This window comes from Procambarus clarkii, chromosome 38 (assembly GCF_040958095.1).
Source record: "Procambarus clarkii isolate CNS0578487 chromosome 38, FALCON_Pclarkii_2.0, whole genome shotgun sequence".
Taxonomy (NCBI): domain Eukaryota; kingdom Metazoa; phylum Arthropoda; class Malacostraca; order Decapoda; family Cambaridae; genus Procambarus; species Procambarus clarkii.
In genome coordinates, this window is record NC_091187.1 from 41,328,235 (window position 1) to 41,354,366 (window position 26,132).

The 26,132-nt window shown below is 46.0% G+C and overlaps 1 protein-coding gene across 1 annotated transcript in view; it reads left to right on the forward strand.

The window, feature by feature from the left end:
* The first annotated feature begins 7,615 nt into the window (after positions 1-7,615).
* LOC138372257 (tripartite motif-containing protein 59-like) overlaps positions 7,616-26,132 on the forward strand; it is a 30,733-nt gene continuing 12,216 nt past the window's right edge. Inside the window, exon 1 of the mRNA XM_069337539.1 lies at positions 7,616-7,679. Within this exon, the coding sequence (XP_069193640.1) occupies positions 7,674-7,679 (6 nt within the window). The 5' untranslated portion in view covers positions 7,616-7,673. The remainder of the gene's footprint in view (positions 7,680-26,132) is intronic.

Genomic DNA, 26,132 nt, shown 5'->3' on the forward strand with positions numbered 1-26,132 from the left:
TAGCACACCAATAAACAACATGAAAGTTGATGACCCAGACAGCTTCTTTATGAATGACATTCAAGCTGCAGATAATATAACGGATATTACCACAAACTCGGAAGACTTTGAAAGAGAAATTGATAATATGCCTATGCACTCAGCTCCTGGGCCTGACTCATGGAATTCAATATTCATAAAGAAATGTAAAGTACCAGTAGCGAGAGCACTCAGCGTAATATGGAGAAAGAGCCTGGATACAGGGGAGATACCAGCAGCACTTAAATCTGCAGATATAGCTCCGTTGCACAAGGGGGGGAGTAAAGCCTTGGCAAAAAATTATAGGCCAGTTGCACTAACATCACACATAATAAAAGTGTTTGAAAGAGTGATTAGGAATCAAATTTCTAGTTTTATGGAAAACAATGAATTGCACAATCCAGGACAACATGGATTTAGAGCGGGAAGATCCTGTCTGTCACAGTTACTCAACCACTATGACAAAATCACAGAAGCCCTAGAAGAAAAGCAAAATGCAGATGTTGTATACACAGACTTTGCAAAGGCGTTCGACAAATGTGACCATGGGGTGATAGCTCACAAAATGAGGTCAATGGGAATAACTGGAAAAGTAGGACGCTGGATACTCAATTTCCTGTCGAACAGAACACAAAGAGTAACAGTCAATCAGATAAAATCGAGTCCAAGCGATGTTAAAAGCTCTGTACCTCAAGGTACAGTCCTTGCACCGCTACTGTTCCTTATTCTCATATCTGATATAGACAAAAATACACGCCACAGCTTCGTGTCGTCCTTTGCAGATGACACAAAAATCAGCATGAAAATTACCTCTGCTGAAGACATTGAAAAACTACAAGCAGATGTCAACAAAGTTTTTGATTGGGCAGCAGAAAATAACATGATGTTTAACAGTGATAAATTTCAGGTACTCAGGTACGGCAAAAATGAGGATCTGAAACATAATACAGGGTACAAAACACAATCGAATCTTCCCATAGTAGAAAAACAGCATGTCAAGGATTTGGGAATAATGATGTCCGACGATCTAACGTTTAGGGAGCATAACCAAGCAAATATCGCGTCAGCCAGAAAAATGATCGGATGGATTACGAGAACTTTCAAATCCAGGGATCCCATCACAATGGTTGTACTCTTCAAGTCACTTGTGCTGTCCCGTCTCGAGTACTGCTCAGTACTCACTTCCCCCTTCAGAGCAGGAGAGATTGCTGAAATAGAGGGAATACAGAGAACATATACGGCCACCCATAGACGAGATAAAACACCTAAATTATTGGGATCGTCTCAAAGCTCTCCAAATGTACTCTCTAGAAAGGAGACGAGAGAGATACCAAATAATATACACATGGAAAATACTGGAGGGTCAGGTCCCAAATCTACACAGTAAAATAACAACGTACTGGAGTGAACGATATGGAAGAAAATGCAAGATTGAACCAGTGAAGAGCAGAGGTGCCATAGGCACAATCAGAGAGCACTGTATAAACATCAGGGGTCCGCGGTTGTTCAACGTCCTCCCAGCGAGCATAAGAAATATTGCCGGAACAACCGTGGGCATCTTCAAGAGAAAACTGGACGGTTTTCTAAGAGAAGTTCCGGATCAGCCGGGCTGTGGTGGGAACGTGGCCCTGCGGGCCGCTCCAAGCAACAGCCTGGTGGACCAAACTCTCACAAGTCGAGCCTGGCCTCGGGCCGGGCTTGGGGAGTAGAAGAACTCCCAGAACCCCATCAACCAGGTATCAACCAGGTACCCACCCTCCTTACTCCTGCCCGCCCTCCTTACTCCTGCCCACCCTCCTTACTCCTGCCCTCCCTCTTTATTCCTGCCCACCCTCCTTACTCCTGCCCACCCTCCTTACTCCTGCCCACCCTCCTTACTCCTGCCCACCCTCCTTACTCCTGCCCTTACTCCTGCCCACCCTCCTTACTCCTGCCCACCCTCCTTACTCCTGCCCACCCTCCTTACTCCTGCCCACCCTCCATACTCCTGCCCACCCTCCTTACTCCTGCCCACCCTATTTATTCCTGCCCACCCTCCTTACTCCTGCCCACCCTCCTTATTCCTGCCCTTACTCCTGCCCACCCTCTTTATTCCTGCCCACCCTCCTTACTCCTGCCCACCCTCCTTACTCCTGCCCTTACTCCTGCCCACCCTCCTTACTCCTGCCCTTACTCCTGCCCACCCTCCTTACTCCTGCCCACCCTCCTTACTCCTGCCCACCCTCCTTACTCCTGCCCACCCTCCATACTCCTGCCCACCCTCCTTACTCCTGCCCACCCTATTTATTCCTGCCCAGCCTCCTTACTCCTGCCCACCCTCCTTACTCCTGCCCACCCTCCTTACTCCTGCCCACCCTCCTTACTCCTGCCCACCCTCTTTACTCCTGCCCACCCTCCTTACTCCTGCCCACCCTCCTTACTCCTGCCCACCCTCTTTACTCCTGCCCACCCTCCTTACTCCTGCCCACCTTCCATACTCCTGCCCACCCTCCTTACTCCTGCCCACCCTCTTTACTCCTGCCCACCCTCCTTACTCCTGCCCACCCTCCATACTCCTGCCCACCCTCCTTACTCCTGCCCACCCTCTTTATTCCTGCCCAGCCTCCTTACTCCTGCACACCCTCCTTACTCCTGCCCACCCTTCTTACTCCTGCCCACCCTCCTTACTACTGCCCACCCTCCTTACTCCTGCCCACCCTCCTTACTCCTGCCCACCTTTCTTACTCCTTCCCACCCTTCTTACTCCTGCCCACCCTCCTTATTCCTGCCCACCTTTCTTACTCCTGCCCACCCTCTTTAGTCCTGCCCACCCTCCTTTCTCCAGCCCACCCTCCTTACTCCTGCCCACCCTATTTATTCCTGCCCACCCTCCTTACTCCTACCCACCCTCCTTACTCCTGCCCACCCTCCTTACTCCTGCCCACCCTCCTTACTCCTGCCCACCCTCCTTACTCCTGCCCACCCTCCTTACTCCTGCCCACCCTCCTTACTCCTGCCCACCCTCCTTACTCCTGCCCACCCTCTTTACTCCTGCCCACCCTCCTTACTCCTGCCCACCTTCCATACTCCTGCCCACCCTCCTTACTCCTGCCCACCCTCTTTACTCCTGCCCACCCTCCTTACTCCTGCCCACCCTCCTTACTCCTGCCCACCCTCTTTACTCCTGCCCACCCTCCTTACTCCTGCCCACCTTCCATACTCCTGCCCACCCTCCTTACTCCTGCCCACCCTCTTTACTCCTGCCCACCCTCCTTACTCCGGCCCACCCCCCTTACTCCTGCCCACCCTCCTTACTCCTGCCCACCCTCCTTTCTCCTGCCCACCCTCCTTACTCCTGCCCACCCTCCTTACTCCTGCCCACCCTCCTTACTCCGGCCCACCCCCCTTACTCCTGCCCACCCTCCTTACTCCTGCCCACCCTCCTTACTCCTGCCCACCCTCCTTACTCCTGCCCACCCTCTTTACTCCTGCCCACCCTCCTTACTCCTGCGCACCCTCCTTACTCCTGCCCACCCTCCTTACTCCTGCCCACCCTCTTTACTCCTGCCCACCCTCCTTACTCCTGCGCACCCTCCTTACTCCTGCCCACCCTCCTTACTCCTGCCCACCCTCTTTACTCCTGCCCACCCTCCTTACTCCTGCGCACCCTCCTTACTCCTGCCCACCCTCCTTACTCCTGCCCACCCTCTTTACTCCTGCCCACCCTCCTTACTCCGGCCCACCCCCCTTACTCCTGCCCACCCTCCTTACTCCTGCCCACCCCCCTTACTCCTGCCCACCCTCTTTACTCCTGCCCACCCTCCTTACTCCTGCCCACCCTCCATACTCCTGCCCACCCTCCTTACTCCTGCCCACCCTCTTTATTCCTGCCCAGCCTCCTTACTCCTGCACACCCTCCTTACTCATGCCCACCCTTCTTACTCCTGCCCACCCTCCTTACTACTGCCCACCCTCCTTACTCCTGCCCACCCTCCTTACTCCTGCCCACCTTTCTTACTCCTTCCCACCCTTCTTACTCCTGCCCACCCTCCTTATTCCTGCCCACCTTTCTTACTCCTGCCCACCCTCTTTAGTCCTGCCCACCCTCCTTTCTCCAGCCCACCCTCCTTACTCCTGCCCACCCTATTTATTCCTGCCCACCCTCCTTACTCCTACCCACCCTCCTTACTCCTGCCCACCCTCCTTACTCCTGCCCACCCTCCTTACTCCTGCCCACCCTCCTTACTCCTGCCCACCCTCCTTACTCCTGCCCACCCTCCTTACTCCTGCCCACCCTCCTTTCTCCTGCCCACCCTCCTTACTCCTGCCCACCCTCCTTACTCCTGCCCACCCTCCTTACTCCGGCCCACCCCCCTTACTCCTGCCCACCCTCCTTACTCCTGCCCACCCTCCTTACTCCTGCCCACCCTCCTTACTCCTGCCCACCCTCTTTACTCCTGCCCACCCTCCTTACTCCTGCGCACCCTCCTTACTCCTGCCCACCTTCCTTATTCCTGCCCACCCTCCTTACTCCTGCCCACCCTCCTTACTCCTGCCCACCCTCCTTACTCCTGCCTACCCTCCTTACTCCGGCCCACCCCCCTTACTCCTGCCCACCCTCCTTACTCCTGCCCACCCTCCTTACTCCTGCCCACCCTCCTTACTCCTGCCCACCCTCCTTACTCCTGCCCACCCTCCTTACTCCTGCCCACCCTCCTTACTCCTGCCTACCCTCCTTACTCCTGCCCACCCTCCTTACTCCGGCCCACCCCCCTTACTCCTGCCCACCCTCCTTACTCCTGCCCACCCTCCTTACTCCTGCCCACCCTCCTTACTCCTGCCCACCCTCCTTACTCCGGCCCACCCCCCTTACTCCTGCCCACCCTCCTTACTCCTGCCCACCCCCCTTACTCCTGCCCACCCTCTTTACTCCTGCCCACCCTCCTTACTCCTGCCCACCCTCCATACTCCTGCCCACCCTCCTTACTCCTGCCCACCCTCTTTATTCCTGCCCAGCCTCCTTACTCCTGCACACCCTCCTTACTCATGCCCACCCTTCTTACTCCTGCCCACCCTCCTTACTACTGCCCACCCTCCTTACTCCTGCCCACCCTCCTTACTCCTGCCCACCTTTCTTACTCCTTCCCACCCTTCTTACTCCTGCCCACCCTCCTTATTCCTGCCCACCTTTCTTACTCCTGCCCACCCTCTTTAGTCCTGCCCACCCTCCTTTCTCCAGCCCACCCTCCTTACTCCTGCCCACCCTATTTATTCCTGCCCACCCTCCTTACTCCTACCCACCCTCCTTACTCCTGCCCACCCTCCTTACTCCTGCCCACCCTCCTTACTCCTGCCCACCCTCCTTACTCCTGCCCACCCTCCTTACTCCTGCCCACCCTCCTTACTCCTGCCCACCCTCCTTACTCCTGCCCACCCTCCTTACTCCTGCCCACCCTCCTTACTCCTGCCCACCCTCTTTACTCCTGCCCACCCTCCTTACTCCTGCCCACCTTCCATACTCCTGCCCACCCTCCTTACTCCTGCCCACCCTCTTTACTCCTGCCCACCCTCCTTACTCCTGCCCACCCTCCTTACTCCTGCCCACCCTCTTTACTCCTGCCCACCCTCCTTACTCCTGCCCACCTTCCATACTCCTGCCCACCCTCCTTACTCCTGCCCACCCTCTTTACTCCTGCCCACCCTCCTTACTCCTGCGCACCCTCCTTACTCCTGCCCACCTTCCTTATTCCTGCCCACCCTCCTTACTCCTGCCCATCCTCCTTACTCCTGCCCACCCTCCTTACTCCGGCCCACCCCCCTTACTCCTGCCCACCTTCCTTACTCCTGCCCACCCTCCTTACTCCTGCCCACCCTCCTTACTCCGGCCCACCCCCCTTACTCCTGCCCACCCTCCTTACTCCTGCCCACCCTCCTTACTCCTGCCCACCCTCTTTACTCCTGCCCACCCTCCTTACTCCTGCGCACCCTCCTTACTCCTGCCCACCTTCCTTATTCCTGCCCACCCTCCTTACTCCTGCCCATCCTCCTTACTCCTGCCCACCCTCCTTACTCCGGCCCACCCCCCTTACTCCTGCCCACCTTCCTTACTCCTGCCCACCCTCCTTACTCCTGCCCACCCTCCTTACTCCGGCCCACCCCCCTTACTCCTGCCCACCCTCCTTACTCCTGCCCACCTTTCTTACTCCTTCCCACCCTTCTTACTCCTGCCCACCCTCCTTATTCCTGCCCACCTTTCTTACTCCTGCCCACCCTCTTTAGTCCTGCCCACCCTCCTTTCTCCAGCCCACCCTCCTTACTCCTGCCCACCCTATTTATTCCTGCCCACCCTCCTTACTCCTACCCACCCTCCTTACTCCTGCCCACCCTCTTTACTCCTGCCCACCCTCCTTACTCCTGCCCACCCTCCTTACTCCTGCCCACCCCCCTTACTCCTGCCCACCCTCCTTACTCCTGCCCACCCTCCTTACTCCTGCCCACCCTCCTTACTCCTGCCCACCCTCCTTACTCCTGCCCACCCTCCTTACTCCTGCGCACCCTCCTTACTCCTGCCCACCTTCCTTATTCCTGCCCACCCTCCTTACTCCTACCCACCCTCCTTACTCCTGCCCACCCTCCTTACTCCTGCCCACCCTCCTTACTCCGGCCCACCCCCCTTACTCCTGCCCACCCTCCTTACTCCTGCCCACCCTCCTTACTCCTGCCCACCCTCCTTACTCCGGCCCACCCCCCTTACTCCTGCCCACCCTCCTTACTCCTTCCCACCCTCCTTACTCCTGCCCACCCTCCTTACTCCTGCCCACCCTCCTTACTCCGGCCCACCCCCCTTACTCCTGCCCACCCTCCTTACTCCTGCCCACCCTCCTTACTCCTGCCCACCCTCCTTACTCCGGCCCACCCCCCTTACTCCTGCCCACCCTCCTTACTCCTGCCCACCCTCCTTACTCCTGCCCACCCTCCTTACTCCTGCCCACCCTCCTTACTCCTGCCCACCCTCCTTACTCCTGCCCACCCTCCTTACTCCGGCCCACCCCCCTTACTCCTGCCCACCCTCCTTACTCCTGCCCACCCTCCTTACTCCTGCCCACCCTCCTTACTCCTGCCCACCCTCCTTACTCCGGCCCACCCCCCTTACTCCTGCCTACCCTCCTTACTCCTGCCCACCCTCCTTACTCCTGCCCACCCTCCTTACTCCTGCCCACCCTCCTTACTCCGGCCCACCCCCCTTACTCCTGCCCACCCTCCTTACTCCTGCCCACCCTCTTTACTCCTGCCCACCCTCCTTACTCTGGCCCACCCCCTTACTCCTGCCCACCCTCCTTACTCCGGCCCACCCCCCTTACTCCTGCCCACCCTCCTTACTCCTGCCCACCCCCCTTACTCCTGCCCACCCTCCTTACTCCGGCCCACCCCCCTTACTCCTGCCCACCCTCCTTACTCCGGCCCACCCCCCTTACTCCTGCCTACCCTCCTTACTTTTGTTCAAAGCACAATACCTAAAAAAAATTATTAAATTTTTCAAAAAATTTACTATGTTTTGGTGGGAAAAATTTAGTCATAGAAACCTTAAATTTGTTTTATTTTGCCTTAATAGGTAATACTGCTTCCATCTCTGCTCGGCTACCCAGGACGATAGCAAACACAACTTCTGCCCATTAATGATGGTAAGGACAATTTTATTCTTACTGTACTACCAGTGTGTGTGTGTGTGTGTGTATCATGATATTGTCATTAACTAGTGATGGTAAGTATATTTATTATGTTGTCATTAACTAGTGATGCTGAGCGTATTAACCCTTTAAGTGCACAACACATCATATGATGGGTTGAGTGACTTGCAGTAACTTGCGCTTTACATCATATGATGCATTGGAGTACCGCGCAAGATTTAAAAGGCCCCGCGGGGTAGAGCGGGCTCCCATACGCTGCTTAGGGGCTATAGTAAACAGACGCCATTTTGTAAAAAAAATCCAGCTCATGCTACCATCGTGAGGGAGGCATCAGTTACCCAGCAGCCACCATGTCGAGCGCACGGCCGAACACTTCCCGGGCGCGCACCACGCAATCACTCGCCCAAGAGCAAATAACCAGTGAATTATTTTCTGATGGTGAGGAAAGTGATTTTGATAACTGATATTGATAAAGACTACACACAATTGACCGATGATAGTAGCACTGACAGTGAAAATGAGATACAGCCGCCTCCCATGGCGAGGCCTATATGCTCACCCATGCCGCCTCGCCCAGTGTCTACTCCAATTCACCCTCGACCACACAGTTCATGTGCTTATTTAGAATCTGAGGATATTTTCGGTGATGAGTCAGAGGAAAGTGACTCTTTTTCTGGTTTTAGTGAAGTGGAATCAGAACATAGTGTTACCGAGCCTGGTGCCAGTACCAGTGGTGTTACTGGGCGAGAATTTGTCGCGTCAGCAGCGTCTCGCCCAGCCAAGCGCCACCGCATGGAACAACATGAGGCACCAAGAGTAGTGTAGTGATGGTGATGTTCTCGGGTAGTGTACTCACCTAGTTGTACTCACCTAGTTGTGCTTGCGGGGGTTGAGCACTGGCTCTTTGGTCCCGCCTCTCAACTGTCAATCAACAGGTGTACAGGTTCCTGAGCCTATTGGGCTCTATCATATCTACACTTGAAACTGTGTATGGAGTCAGCCTCCACCACATCACTTCCTAATGCATTCCATTTGTCAACCACTCTGACACTAAAAAAGTTCTTTCTAATATATCTGTGGCTCATTTGGGCACTCAGTGTCCACCTGTGTCCCCTAGTGCGTGTGCCCCTTGTGTTAAACAGCCTGTCTTTATCAACCCTGTCGATTCCCTTGAGAATCTTGAATGTGGTGACCATGTCCCCCCCTAACTCTTCTGTCTTCGAACGAAGTGAGGTTTAATTCCCGTAGTCTCTCCTTGTAGCTCATACCTCTCAGCTCGGGTACTAGTCTGGTGGCAAACCTTTGAACCTTTTCCATTTTAGTCTTATGCTTGACTAGATATGGACTCCATGCTGGAGCCGCATACTCCAGGATTGGTCTGACATAAGTGGTATATAATGTTCTGAAAGATTCCTTACACAAGTTTCTAAAGGCCGTTCTTATGTTAGCCAACCTGGCATATGCTGCTGATGTTATCCTCTTGATATGAGCTTCAGGGGACAGGTCTGGTGTGATATCAACCCCCTGGTCTTTCTCTCTCTCTGACTCTTGAAGTATTTCATCTCCCAAATGGTACCTTGTATCTGGTCTCCTGCTTCCTACCCCTATCTTCATTACATTACATTTGGTTGGGTTAAACTCTAACATCCATTTGTTCGACCATTCCTGCAGCTTGTCCAGGTCTTCTTGAAGCCTCAAGCTGTCCTCCTCTGTCTTAATCCTTCTCATAATTTTGGCGTCGTCAGCAAACATTGAGAGGAATGAGTGTATACCCTCTGGGAGATCATTTACGTATATCAGAAACAGGATAGGTCCAAGTACAGAGCCCTGTGGGACTCCACTGGTGACTTCACGCCAGTCTGAGGTCTCACCCCTCACTGTAACTCTCTGCTTCCTATTGTTTAGGTACTCCCTTATCCACTGGAGCGCCCTACCAGTTACTCCTGCCTGTTTCTCCAGCTTATGCATCAACCTTTTATGGGGTACTGTGTAGTGTGGTGATGTTCACGTGCTTCCACCTTATGTGCACGTAGCGGCCGTACTGTGCGTAGACGGGCTTCAGCTCCTGGTCCACTGTGTACATCACTTCCTCGCCGTCGTGCCCCTGTTGCGTCTTGCAGGACACCAGGTGTACTAGTGTGGAGTGAGGGTGCTGGTTTTATTCCTCGAATTCCTGCCTTTGACAATAAAGATGGGATTACCGAGCTTTTCCCTGATAATGGAGAGGATATGAGTGAATTTTACACTCATATCCTATTTTATTTTACAGCATTCTATGATGAGCCGCTCATGGAATATATTGTACACCAAACGAACCTTCATGCGGCTCATCTCATTAGAAGAGGGATAACAGAATTTTCACGATTGCAACATTGGAAAACCACCAATGTAGGTGAAATGTATGTGTTTTTAGCAATATGTATGTTGATGAAGCACTGTGTCAAACACGCTATCACAGATTACTGGAGCAAAGATCTGACTATTTCAACACCTTTCTTAGGGAAATATATATCTCGAGATAGGTTTCAGATACTCCTCAGGTGTCTGCATTTTGCAAGTAATGAGGATCGGACAGAGGATGATAGACTTTGGCGAGTGATGCACTATATGAATGAAGTGATTGATAAGTTCAGAGATTTTTACGTACCAGCACAGAAGCTGGTGATTGACGAATCCTTTGTGCTTTTCAAAGGATATGTTTCATTCAAGCAGTATATTCCCTCCAAACGAAACAGATTTGGATTGAAATTCTTTGTACTGTGTGACTGTGAAACAGGATACATGTTACACATGATTCTGTATTCAGCTAGCGATGTAGACATTCCCGGTAACGATGAACATGGTTTCTCGGGTAGTGTGGTGAAGTCACTGATGGCGCCATGGATGAACAAGGGCCACATCTTATACACAGATAATTACTATACAAGTCCATTGCTAACTAAGTTTTTGGTTGAAAATAGAACTGTATTGGTTGGCACAGTAAAGGCACGAAGGAGGGAAATGCCAGTGTTTGACAGTAGACTTGCAGTTGGTGAGTGCCAGTTACGGAACTGTGATCAAATACTCTCAGTTCGGTGGAAAGACAAGAGAGAAGTGAACATGCTGACAACCATTCATGAGGGTACAATGGTGAACAGTGGCAAGGTGAACTGTGTAACGAAAGAACCAGTATATAAGCCAGATTGTGTTCTTGACTATAATATCAACATGCGTTTGATTGATAAGGCTAACATGATGGTTGGCACTATCAAGTGTGTGCGGAAAACATTGAAATGGACGAAAAAAGTGTTTTTCCATCATGTTGACATGAGCATGTTGACCTGCTATAATATGTATCTGGTGAAAACTGGACGTAAACCTAGTTTCCGTGCGTTTGCTTTTACACTTGCAACACAGTTATTAGCAAAGTTTGGTAAAGATGTCCCTGGCATGCAAAGACCAATCATGAACCCAGTGTTGCAGCATGCTGCAACACCCAGGCCTGCTCACATGGAGGCCTTTCAGCAACTCAGACTAAAACATTTGCCACCAGCTGGAAAGCGTGCAATAGGCCAACGTGAATGCCTAGTATGTAAAACAACAAAAAGGAGAGTACAGAAACGTAAAGTGGTGCAAACATGGTGTGAAGCGTGCGCAGTGCCATTGTGTGCTGTCGACTGCTTCAACGACTACCACTCTCTCCAAGAATTCTAAATGTGCAATAATAGTGCAAAAACCTGTACATAGTGCGTGCGTGTGTGTACAGTATCCACTCAATTTAACGACCTATATGGGGCTGTACCCTGGTCGTTATTTCCGGAGCTCCGTTATTTCCGAAGTTAAGTCGGGTCGGGTAATTTTTCAAGTAACATTCAGGTAGGATATATTTTATACTATATAACTAAAATTAAATAAAGTTCATTGTGTAATTGCATTCCAATTTAGTGCCACACCAACGATTAAGCCAGCTGGTGGCTGCTGCATGGATGATGTGTGAACATGGTCTGATCAAGTCCAGATGGGTGGGAAAAAATTAGTTCATTTCTTTGTATTGTGAAATATTTCATGTATCAATCAGTGATTGTTAATATTTTCTCAATAAAATTTTAGAGATGTGTTTTGTTTTACCCTGAACAGTGCAGGTAATGTATTTTTAATGTTATGACACAGGCTGTGGCGGCCAGGCCATAACAATGGTGATCGAGCCTTGTCACTGAGAGCTAGCCAAGACGAAATATTTTGAGCTCACCTTTTCTCTGCTAATGCTAGAATATACATTTGCAGAGATTAATATGTAGCTTTTGTTGAAAAAACTATGTTGTAATACTATAATAAAATTGGTAAATTGACTTACTTTTAATGAAGCTAAAAATGACGAAGCTGTGAAGATTATGTCATCCTCTGCAGCGCTTGTTTTATATTGTTCAGTACTATATACAGGGTACATACAGTATGAACACTTATTTTCAGGCATTCACTTCACACAACAGCTAGCCTTACTACTAATTCACCTGAGTTCTAATTCTAATTCACTATTGAAAATTATTTCTACTGTATATTTACACTGTACAGTATCTTTTTGTCAAGGCTTAAATAGTCATTAACACTTACAATACTGTACTCTATCAACACTTTTTACACTAATTTATATGCCTTTCAATCATATTTTATATCGTTAGAGGAGGCTACATGACTTGTCGATGGGAATTCAGCATCGGCGGGTGCAGCATAGCTTGCAGAGCATTCTTTGCCAGCAGAGGCTGCAGGACTTGTCGATGGGAATTCAGCATCGGCGGGGGCAGCATAGCTTGCAGAGCATTCGTTGCCGCTGGAGGCTGCACGGCTTGTCGATGGGAATTCAGCATCAGCGGATGCAGCATAGCTTGTAGGGCACTCGTTGCCAGCAGATGCTGCATTACTTGTTGAATTCCCAGTGGGTGCTTTCATAAACCGTTGAAATCACGAATTTATCTACTTTTGTCTGAATCTGATTTTCTTTGGCTAATATTCTGAGACATTGCTCTCAGCCGCGCGAGTTCACAGTAAACAAAGCGGTCACTTGGCCAGGCGCATTACATTCTAGGTCCCTGGGAAAAAAAATACCTATTGCCTATACTATAAAAGGTATTTAATAAGAAAACAAAGAATTTTGCTTAATAACAATTGTTTTGAAATATTTTAGTAATAATAATTTATAATTTTCTTCATAAAACTGAATCATTTTAAAAGAAAGTTAAGATTTAATATACCACTCTGGAGGATCGAGGTCGGTGGCCTGGTTGCCATATGAGGGGCTGCCGATGCCAAAACAAACCCAATACCAACCGTCGGTAATATCGACCACCAGTATGGTATAAGAGGCTCCAGATACCGATCTCCCAAACCGGTCGTTATTACCGGCAGATCGGTATAAAAGAGGCCGTTAACCCTTACACTGCTCAGGGGTCCTTGGGACATTTGCAACCCTGTGTGCAAGAAAAAAAAAATTCAAAATTTTTTTTTCGTCTTCTAAACATGTTAATTAATTTGTGTCCCCTGAGCACGGAAAAAGTAAAAAAAAATCGTAGGTGACATACTTTGGGCGCAATTGACCGAGGAAGTCTGGCAAAAAGTGGGCGTTGACAGAGTGGTCGTCAGACCCGGTCAGCTTCACCCGCGCTGACAGATGGGAGTTGCCACAAAGATATTATTACCTACAGTACATATAATAATGAACATTGTGATTACATAATATAATGACGTAATGGAAAACATTTGTGTGCACATGTGTATACTCAATGTACAGTATGTAACATTTATTGACAATGACTGTGATGTAACATTATGTGCAACACAATTTGTGACTAATATTGCTAATAAAATAGGCCTAGACACTGTAAATAATGATGCGAAAATAAATTCATGGCAACTCTGCCTGCTTGAAGAGCGCGCGACGCCTCTGGGACGCACCGTGCATGAGCGATCTTGCAGGGTGTGACGTCATCGTTCATCTTGTCGGTTCAATTACGTCGTCGGTAAGTTCAATTGAATTTTTTTTTCTCGTGGCCAGGGAACATGACTTAACAGGTTAGGAAGAAAAATAATTTTTTTTTTTTGGTAATTACCTAAGTGTAATTACCTAAGTGTAGTTACTGGATGAGAGCTACGCTCGTGGTGTCCCGTCTTCCCAGCACTCTTTGTCATATAACGCTTTGAAACTGCTGACGGTCTTGGCCTCCACCACCTTCTCCCCTAACTTGTTCCAACCGTCTACCACTCTGTTTGCGAAAGTGAATTTTCTTATATTTCTTCGGCATCTGTGTTTAGCTAGTTTAAATCTATGACCTCTTGTTCTTAACGTTCCAGGTCTCAAGAAATCTTCCCTATCGATTTTATCAATTCCTGTTACTATTTTGTATGTAGTGATCATATCACCTCTTTTTCTTCTGTCTTCTAGTTTTGGCATATTTAATGCCTCTAACCTCTCCTTGTAGCTCTTGCCCTTCAGTTCTGGGAGCCACTTAGTAGCATGTCTTTGCACCTTTTCCAGTTTGCTGATGTGCTTCTTAAGATATGGGCACCACACAACTGCTGCATATTCTAGCTTTGGCCTAACAAAAGTCGTGAACAATTTCTTTAGTATATCGCCATCCATGTATTTAAAAGCAATTCTGAAGTTAGAAAGCGTGGCATAGGCTCCTCGCACAATATTCTTTATGTGGTCCTTAGGTAATAGTTTTCTATCTAGAACCACCCCTAGATCTCTTTCTTTATCAGAATTCTTTAAAGATTTCTCACATAATATATAGGTTGTGTGGGGTCTATGTTCTCCTATTCCACATTCCATAACATGGCATTTATTAACATTAAATTCCATTTGCCAAGTGGCGCTCCATGTACTTATTTTGTCCAGGTCTTCTTGAAGGGCATGACAATCATCTAAGTTTCTTATCCTTCCTATTATCTTAGCATCATCAGCAAACATGTTCATATAATTCTGTATACCAACTGGTAGATCATTTATGTAGACAATAAACATCACTGGTGCAAGAACTGAACCCTGTGGTACTCCACTTGTGACATTTCTCCGGTCCGATACATTGTCTCTGATCACAGCCTTCATTTTTCTATCAGTCAGAAAATTTTTCATCCATGTTAGAAGCGTACCTGTCACTCCTCCAATATTTTCCAGTTTCCAGAACAACCTCCTATGTGGAACTCTATCGAAAGCCTTTTTTAGGTCCAGATAGATACAGTCAACCCAACCATCTCTTTCCTGTAATATCTCTGTTGCTGCTTCATAGAAACTGAATAAATTCGATACACAGGATCTTCCAGATCGAAAACCATACTGTCTGTCTGATATTATATCATTTCTCTCCAGGTGTTCTACCCATTTAGTTTTAATTATTTTTTCCAATATTTTGACTATTACACTTGTCAATGATACCGGTCTATAATTAAGGGGGTCTTCCCTGCTTCCACTTTTGTAGATTGGAACTATGTTAGCCTTTTTCCACACATCAGCTACAACTCCTGTATACAGGGATGCCTGAAAAATCAGTTGAAGAGGAATGCTGAGCTCAGGTGCACATTCTCTTAGAACCCATGGTGAAACTCCATCTGGACCAACTGCTTTGTTCTTATTTAGCTCCTTGAGCATTTTTTCTACTTCGTCTCTGGACACCTCTATGTGCTCTATGTTGTTCTCTGGAATTCTTATTGTATCTGGTTCCCTGAAGATTTCATTTTGTACAAACACACTTTGGAACTTTTCGTTTAGTGTTTCACACATTTCCTTTTCATTTTCCGTGAATCTATTTCCCATTTTCAACCTCTGAATATTATCCTTTACCTGCAATTTGTTGTTTATGAATTTATAGAACAGACCTGGTTCTGTTTTGCAATTGTCTGCAATCCCTTTTTTAAAATTTCTTTCTGCCCCTCTCCTCACTGCCGTGTAGTTGTTTCTCGCATCTTTGTATCGCTGGTATGTTTGGGGGTTCGGCCTCTTCCTGTATTGATTCCATTTTTGTGTCTTTTGGTCTCTGGCCCTCTCGCACTTTCTGTTGAACCAATCCTGTTTCCTAGTTCTGCTTCTCTGTTTTGGTATAAATTTTTTTGTGCCTTTATCATATATTTCACAAAACCTGACATACATCTCATTCACTTCCTTGCCTAGCAACAAGTCTGTCCAATTATACTCACTAAAAATTTTTCTAAGGTTGCCATAATGTCCTCTCCTAAAGTCAGGTCTTTCATTTGCATCGACCGTCATATTTTCTTCCAGATTATAACGCATTGCATACTTTATTCCCAAAAAGACATGGTCACTTTTACCCAAGGGAGGAAGGTACTGAATGTCAAATAATTCTTCCTCCTTCCTGGTAAATATCAAATCTAGTATGGAGAGGACGTCCCCTTCCCTCATCCTCGTAGCTTGTTTAACATGTTGATACAAGAATGTTTCCAGGATGAGGTCTACAAATTTACAGGTCCAGAAATCTTCTGTTTTAGCTTCACATGCTTCCCAGTCTATGGATTTCAAGTTGAAGTCGCCGACTATAAACAGTCGTGAACTATCGTTATCCGCTCTCGCTATGATCTCTCTCGTTATTGTTATAAGACCTTCTCGTTTACTATCTAGCTCCTCCTTTGACCATGTGCTGCTTAACGCCTGTAGTATGCGCCTGTGGGTGACAAATGCTAAATAGCCTGGAGCCACACAAGAGTTAATCTTGGTGTTTTCATCACCCAGTGATGGTGAGTGTATTCATCATATTGGCATTACCCAGTGATGTTGATTGTATTAGTCATGGTATTATTAACCAGTTTTGTTGAGTATATTAACCCTCTGAAATGCATTAGTGCCTAATTTCGCTCGATCAAGGGGTGCACATAACACCTTAACCACTGCACTGTGCCAAACGACAAATGTTTTTTGCCAATAACTGTCCCCACCGACAAAAGTTTTTTTTTTCGTACACGGTCAAAACACGCTCGCGGTAGGTTGGATACAAAATGAACTCTTGGGACCTCCAGTGAGAGGCAACTTCCTTTGAAAAAAAATTCCCAGAATGCCCTAGGGCTGCTGGCTGGGTTAGTATTGAGTGAGTAACCATGGGGTGGTGCACGCGCCTCTGGCTCCCAAACACCTGTCCGACGCAGTGTTGAAAGATCGCTCTCTGTCGGTGAAATTCAGACCTTATAGCTTGAAGAACATAAGGGTCATGATATTGATGAAGCTAGGCGCAATAAGGACCTAACACAAAGGTCGGATGCAAGTGATACCGCACCTATTAGGATGATACAGCGAGCGTATCCAGTTGTAGCTGTGAACGCCACCCATGCCCACTTATGCCATCTCCAATTTATATAGGTGATACATAGATGAATCGTTTTCTGGGTTCAGTGATGATGCATCTGATACAAGTAGCATAGATGAACAGTGTTAGCAGTTTCCATGGTGGTGTTTTCCATAGATATTTTCAAGATTAGCTGAATCTCTTCCAGAATGGCTGAATCTCTTCTAGATTGACTGACACTTGCTATAAATGACTGAATCTTCCAGTCAGGGACCTTACAAAGCGATATTTTCAAGACTACCTTACGCATTATGAGCTTGGCTACATACCACTTACAAGTACTAAAGCCAAGGGTGTACGTGAGTGTGTTATTTGCAAGCACATAGAACAAAGAAACAGCGAAAATCTATCTGTACCTGGTACAGAGCACCACTTGGTTTCCGAACCCCTTGGGGACGAGACCCGTCGGTTAACATGTAAGTTCGTATACGAGAAATAGAGGGGAAAAATAAACTAGAAATGTAAAAAGAAATTTTTCCGAAAAATTTATGAAAAAAACTCTAGGGAAAAAAATCGTCAGGTTCATGGCGTAAATGCGACCGTGTTTTTTTTTTTTTTTTTTTTTTTTTTTTTTTTTTTTTTTTTTTTTTTTTTTTGAGATATATACAAGAGTTGTTACATTCTTGTACAGCCACTAGTACGCGTAGCGTTTCGGGCAGGTCCTTAATCCTATGGTCCCTGGAATACGATCCCCTGCCGCGAAGAATCGTTTTTTCATCCAAGTACACATTTTACTGTTGCGTTAAACAGAGGCTACAGTTAAGGAATTGCGCCCAGTAAATCCTCCCCGGCCAGGATACGAACCCATGACATAGCGCTCGCGGAATGCCAGGCGAGTGTCTTACCACTACACCACGGAGACTGCAATGAGTTTGTACTCATCAATAAGTGAAGTCCTGATCCGCTTTATAAAAGTCCTTAATTGTTCCTAACTGATTATTAAGACGTCTGGCAAACATCCTCTGGATGTTTCCTGCCAGCCTGCAGGCACATCCTGCCTAAAATATACGATGATGTACTGTACATTTAAGAAACAAATCTGGGTCACAGGTCTGTGGAGTGTGGTTAGGCTTACGGAGTCAGCCGGTCCCTCCCCCACCACCAACACACCCCCCCCTCTCCCCCCACCACCGACACACCTCCCCCTCTCCCCCCACCACCGACACACCTCCCCCTCTCCCCCCACCACCGACACACCTCCCCCTCTCCCCCCACCACCGACACACCTCCCCCTCTCCCCCCACCACCGACACACCTCCCCCTCTCCCCCCACCACCGACACACCACCCCCACCCCAAACCCATACACACACACACACACACTCTCAAAGGTCACGTGGTTCACAGTTCACTTCAACACCCATATATCGCTTAGATATATATCCCATATATATCTTAGTGAATTTTTAGCAAGTAATATTGCAACAATAAACATTGTGGATATATTACTGACACACAGTATCACAGTTCCATGGAACATTATGAACGTTCTGTTGTATGCATATTGTAAATAACAAAAATAGGCATCATATACAATAAAAAAACTAATAAAACCGCATTGGAAATACTTAGAACAAATAATTAAAAATATATTTGTGGCAACTCACAATGCTTGAATGGCCTGCACGCTTGTTTCTGGGAGTTTCTGGTACGGGCGACCAGCCATGATGACATCACAGCGCACCTTGTCCACGTCCCCACAGCCAAAGTAAGTGGAATTTTGTATTTATTTTTACATAGACATGTTCAGGGTTAAAAAAAAACATTTTTTGGGAACACTTGATTTCATGTGCACGGGGAATGTCACAATAAACTCGGCGCATCACAGTGGTTAAGGCACTCGTAGGTATATTGTAGGGTTCAAAACTTGGGTACAAGATGGATTCCTGAGGTGTTTGCCAGCTTGAAAAAAATTCCCAGCATTCCCCACGGTTGTGGGCAGGCTCATATTCAAGGTAGCAACCATTTTGTATGTATCCATATTGAGCTCCCAGTCTCTAGTTGGCCATGTTTTTGAGAAAACACTCTCTGATGTTGAAATACAGGGCATATTCCTTGAAGATGAGCATGCCAGGGATTTTGATAACTCAAATCTGGAAAAAGACCTAAGACAGGTGTCTGCTACTAGTGATACGGATATTGAAGTGAACGATGTGGAGAGTATGTACAGTACACAGCTCTCACAGCCCTGCCATACCGGCCTAGGTCATCACCATCAGTGGAACAACACAAATGAATTTTTGTATGTTCTACTGAACATTTAGCGCCAAATGCAATTTGTTCGGATTATCCGGGAATGCTTTAGAGTAGGGTTCGTTAGAGTGAGGATGCACTGTAATTGAATCACTAATATGCTCACAATACTTTTTGAGTATAGCGATGGATCACATTTTATTATATAAATATATCACACTACACACTATTGAATAATATTACTCGAAAAAAAAAAAAAAAAAAAATCAAAGACATTGAAATAATTAAGTAATAATATTTTTGTGGCAACTCCCGCCTGACAGCTCAGGTGGAGCTGACCGCCTCCGATGATTACTCTGTCAACGCCTCACGTTTGCCAGACTTCCTCACCCTATTGTGGTCAAAATATGTCACAAATTATTTTCTATTTTTCCCATGATCAGGGAACACAAATGAACACTTTTATAAGACGTGTTGCAGGCTAAAATCGCAAGAGAGCAGCCCAAGGGTTAACAAAAACCAACTAATAATATCAGGGGTTTCGCGGCCTGATGAGGGTATCGACATCATAAAACCAAAACACGCTGAGTCCCTGATGAAGGTAATGCCATCATCAAATAATGCATTTTTAAAAATCCCATTTATTGTCCGAATATTATGGGATTGGTTTTAAATGTGCCCCTATATATTGTGAACAGTTTGATAGCAAAATGAATGACGTAGCATGAAAATTGTGGTTAGAAAGCTGAGAAGAGTACAGTTCATCCTCACTAACGAAGCCCGTTCTAGCGAATTCCCAGAAGATCCGAACAAATTGAATTAGGTACTAAATGTTCAGTGGAAAATGCAAATGTTTGATTAAGCGAGGATTGTTCATCCAAGCTGTCACCGAGACCGAGCGTCGGAGGTGGCTGTCTTCATCTATGATTCGCCAAAGTGTAAACAGTTATACAGTGTTTTATTATGCTTACCCATTGTTTCTAGGGATAAATGGTTGAAGGATGATAAAATGGTATCAAGGGTCATTGGTGAGAGTTGTTGTCAGGGGGGGCAAGTGGTGTTAGTAGTTAGGGTTTATTGTTAGGGGGGGCAGGTGGTGTAAGTTATTCTCATGGAAGGCAGGTTGTCAGTGGTGTAAGTTGTCAGGGAAGCTGGAGTAATAGTGGTGTCAGGGGAGGCTGGTTGTGTCAGTGGTGGAAGTTGTCAGGGAAGATGGAGTAACAGTGGTGTCAGGGGAGGCAGGTGGTGTCAGTGGAGAGCTCTGGCTCGAGTTATCATGTAAATGGCAACACGTCAAGTTTTGTGAAATATATGATAAAGGCACAAAAAAATTTATACCAAAACAGAGATGCAGAACTAGGAAACAGGATTGGTTCAATAGAAATTGCGAGAGGGCTAGAGACCAAAAGACACAAAAATGGAATCAATACAGGAAGAGGCCGAACCCCCTAACATACCAGCGATACAAAGATGCGAGAAACAACTACACGGCAGTGAGGAGAGAGGCAGAAAGAAATTTTGAAAAAGGGATTGCAGAATAATGTAAAACAGAACCAGGTCTATTCTATAAATTCATAAACAACAAATTGCAGGTAAAGTATAATATTCAGAGGTTGAAAATGGGAAATAGATTCACGGAAGATGAAAAGGAAATGTGTGAAACACTAAACGAAAAGTTCCAAAGTGTGTTTGTACAAAATGAAATCTTTAGGGAACCAGATACAATAAGAATTCCAGAGAACAACATAGAGCACATAGAGGTGTCTAGAGACGAAGTGGAAAAAATGCTCAAGGAGCTAAGTAAGAACAAAGCAGTTGGTCCAGATGGAGTTTCACCATGGGTTCTGAGAGAATGTGCACCTGAGCTCAGCATTCCACTTCAACTGATTTTTCAGGCATCCCTGTGTACAGGAGCTGTAGCTGATGTGTGGAAAAAGGCTAACATAGTTCCAATCTACAAAAGTGGAAACAGGGAAGACCTCCTTAATTTTAGACCTGTATCATTGACAAGTGTAATAGTCAAAATATTGGAAAAAATAATTAAAACTAAATGGGGTAGAACACTTGGAGGAAAACGACATAATATCAGACAGTATGGTTTTCGACCTGGAAGATCCTGTGTAACGAACTTGCTCAGTTTTTATGATCGAGCCACAGAGATTTTACAGGAAAGAGATGGTTGGGTTGACTGCATCTATCTGGACCTAAAAAAGGCTTTCAACAGAGTTCCCCATAAGAGGTTATTTCTGGAAACTGGAACATATTGGAGGAGTGACAGGTAAGCTACTAACATGGATGAAAAATTTCCTAACTGACAGAAAAATGAGGGCCGTAATCAGAGGCAAGGTATCGGATTGGAGGAATGTCACGAGTGGAGTACCTCAGGGTTCAGTTCATGCACTGGTAATGTTCATTGTCTACATAAACGATCTGCCAGTGGGAATACACAATTACATGAACATGTTTGCTGATGATGCTAAGATAATAGGGAAGATAAGAAACTTAGATGATTGTCATGCCCTTCAAGAAGACCTGGACAAAATAAGTATATGGAGCAACACTTGGCAAATGGAATTTAATGTGAATAAATGCCATGTTATGGAATGTGGAATTGGAGAACATAGACCCCACACAACCTATAAATTATGTGAGAAATCTTTAAAGAATTCTGATAAAGAAAAGGATCTAGGGGTGGTTTTAGATAGAAAAATGTCACCTGAGGACCACATTAAGAACATTGTGCGAGGAGCCTATGCTACACTTTCTAACCTTAGAATTGCTTTTAAATACATGGGTGGAGAAATACTAAAGAAATTGTTCACGACTTTTATTAGACCAAAGCTGGAATATGCAGCGGTTGTATGGTGCCCATATCTTAAGAAGCACATCAACAAACTGGAAAAGGTGCAACGACATGCCACTAAGTGGCTCCCAGAACTGAAGGACAAGGAGGACGAGGAGAGATTAGAGGCATTAAATATGCAAAAACTAGAAGATAAAAGAGGCGATATGATCACTACGTTCAAAATAGTAACAGGAATAGATAAAATTGATAGGGAAGAATTCCTGAGACTCGGCACTTCAAGAACAAGAGGTCATAGATTTAAACTAACGAAACAAAGCTGCCGGAGAAATATACGAAAATTCACTTTTGTAAACAGAGTGGTAGACGGTTGGAACAAGTTAGGTGAGAAGGTGGTGGAGGCCAAAACCGTCAGTGGTTTCAAAGCATTATATGACAAAGAGTGCTGGGGAGACGGGACACCACGAGCGTAGCTCTCATCCTGTAACTACACTTAGGTAATTACACTTAGGTAATTACGTGGCTGGCGCCTCCATGCTCCACCTCGATAGTTCACTCACTGTCTGCTTTTCACCAAATTAGCTGAGAAAATGTTACCATTTCAGTTGTTTGCAACACAAAGCTCTATCATATTCCATAGTCAAAATGAACAATTTATAATAAATTGTGGTGTCAGTGGTGAGAGGATGTATTAGGTGGTGGAAAGGCGTCAGAGAAGGAGGGTGAGTAGAGACGCCAGCTGACTGCTGCAGCACGTGCCTGCCTCGATACTAAGCTCACTTGCTGCTTTTGACAAAATTAGGAGAGAAAATTTTACCATTTCATTGGCTTGTAATGCATCACTCTACCATATTCCGTAGTCAAAGTGAAGAATCCATAATAAAGTGTGGGGTCAGTGGTGAGGGGATGTATTGGGGGGGAGGGAGGGGTTAGGAGGCGGCTAGCCTCTATGCAGTCAACATTGGGTCGAGTTTCGTCGAGGTCTGGGTTCAAGGCCTGGTCTGAGGTCTGGTCTGAGGTCTGGTCTGAGGTCTGGTCTGAGGCCTGGCCTGAGGCCTGGTCTGGCCCAAGGCCTGTCAGTCTGGCTGCCACCCTCCCCCCCTCACTCCTATACCGCCAACATGCTACAACCCCCCCTCCCCTCCCCTCCCGCACCTGACTACCAGCGGCCGGCCCTGACCCTCCTTCCCCTACCACCGGCGGCCCGCCAACCACCCCTCCTCTTCAGTTTGTTGAGAAAATTATGTGATTTTGCTTTTTTGGATTCAATAATGCTCATATATGTAGAATTTTTAATCCAAATTGTTTGTAAGTGATTGTTCTATCAAATACCATAGTGAAAATGAAGACTTCATAATAAATGAATTGTTTATGAATATTTATGTAGACTGATACAGTTGGCTTATGGAAATCCTGGCCAATACATCATATTTGCTGCCACCAATAACAGTCACATAGTTTGGATTTTAATATGGAATTGTTTACAATTGATTGTTCTATCATGTGCCATGTTCAAAATGATAAATACATAATAAATAGATTTTCTGTGATTTTTTGTTTTGTTGATAGTGGATGTAGGACCTTTGTTATTTTCACATGAAGGGGAGGGACAGCCTGGGGCTGACGGGTAGAACGAATTCCGTAGTGAAACGAATCGGCCTCGCCTCATATAACGCCTACGCCTCGTTCGAGTGAGGTCACACTGTATAAACATTTGAGTGTGGTTTGTGCGCTCACGGCCAATGCTCAGCCTTCGTTGCAGTGTGTGCCAGGTCGCTTGCCAGGCCAGCAAAAGTGTTAATCTTCCTTGGAGATCTCAATTTACAGAGTCTAAGATGGAGAATGGCAAACACAAATATCATAGCAGGGAATGACCCGGGAAATAACCAACCACAGGTCAGAGAACTTTTGAGATTCTGTGACAAATTCTCGCTCAATCAACAGATTACAGAACCAACTAGGAACGAAAACACACTAGACTTGTTTTCTAGTGTGTTTTTGTTGTTTTCTAGTTTTCTAGACTTGTTTTCTATTTCATCATTAGTTCACAAACAATGATGAACTAATCAGAGACATCACAATCTCAGATACTTCATACTCAGACCATAAGCTCATTGAAGTGCAAACTAGCATAAATAATGGTAGTAGGTCTAAGAGACCCAACAAGCGAGAATGAATATTCAATCAATTCAATTTTAACAATAAGAGGATCGACTGGGAAAAAATAAATGTAGACCTTGCAACCATTCAATGGGAGACAGTCATAAACGACAAAACTCCCACACAGGGAATAGCTCAACTGACAGCTGAAGCTTACAAGGTCTGCTTGAAGCACGTGCCTGTGAGGAGGGGCAGAAAGAGGACCACTCTAGAAAGAGAACGCAGACAACTGTACAGGAGAAGGAAAAAAATAACGGAAATGCTTCGGCAGACACGACTATCACAAGCAAAAAAAATAAGCCTAAGCAGGGAGATCGAAGAAATAGAACAAACGTTGAAGCGATCATATGAGTCTGAGGAAATGGAATTGGAACAGTAAGCTATACAAGAGATAAGGAAAAATCCGAAATATTTTTTAACATACGCAAAATCAAAATAAAAAACCTCTACCAGTATTGGACCGTTAATTACAAATGAAGGTACGTACACAGAGGACAACAAAGAGATTAGTGAAATTCTAAGACGCCAGTATGAGGTTATGTTTAGCACACCAATAAACAACATGAAAGTTGATGACCCAGACAGCTTCTTTATGAATGACATTCAAGCTGCAGATAATATAACGGATATTACCACAAACTCGGAAAACTTTGAAAGAGAAATTAACAATATGCCTATGCACTCAGCTCCTGGGCCTGACTCATGGAATTCAATATTCATAAAGAAATGTAAAGTACCAGTAGCGAGAGCACTCAGCGTAATATGGAGAAAGAGCCTGGATACAGGAGACATACCAGCAGCACTTAAATCTGCAGATATAGCTCCGTTGCACAAGGGGGGGAGTAAAGCCTTGGCAAAAAATTATAGGCCAGTTGCACTAACATCACACATAATAAAAGGTTTTAAAACGTTTGTATATAGGGTAATAACACCACAAACAGTATTGTTGGGGGTGAAACTTTAGTGCGTCTGACCTTGAATGTGTGAAGGAAGCAGCCGCCACCTGACTGTGTGTAGCGACGTCTCTTAGTGCCTGAACTAACTATATCAACCTAGTTGTACAGTTGTGGTGAACAAAACATGTAGATACTTACATATAACATCTGTATATAGTGAATAAAAGCAAAAACAGTATTGTGGGAGGAGAATGTGGGTGAGGGAGGGAGGAAGTAGCAGCCAGAGGCGGGCTGCCACTGGTTGCCACTGCCACTCAGCATGCCAACTTAGTGGTTCGTTATGGTGAACACGAATGTAGATACTTATATGTAACGTCTGTATATAGTGAATAAAAGCAAAAACAGTATTGTGGGAGGAGAATGTGGGCGAGTGAGGTGTTGAGGGAGTGAGTGAATGGCTGGCTGGTGTGTGGCGGTCACTCCTCATTGCTTTTTGACTCATATTAGCGACTTAATGGTACGTTATGGTGAACAAAACATGCAGATATTTATATATAACCTGTGTATATAGTGTAATAATCGACAAAGTATTTGTTCACTGTTTGATGAACATAATAATTGAATCAACAATATGCACACTATATTTTTGAGTACAGCGATGATTCACTCATTTTATTATATAAATATATCACACTACACACTATTGAATAATATTACAGCAAAAATACTATGAAAAATCAATCAGAGACATTGAAATAATTAGGTAATTATCTTTTTGTGGCCACTCTTGCCTGACAGCTGGCGAGCAACAGACCGCTTAGGACGCACGCTGAGTCAGTGCCTGTTTTTTGCCAGACTTCCCCACCCTATAGCGGGCAACATATGCCACTTACGATTTTTTTATTATTTTTCCCATGATCAGAGAACACAAATTAACAGGTTTAAAAGAAAAAATAATTTTTTTTTGTATGCGCCTGTGGGTGACAAATGCTAAATAGCTTGGAGCCACACAAGGGGTTAAACATAATACAGGGTACATAACACAATCAAATTTGCCCATAGTAGGTAAGCAC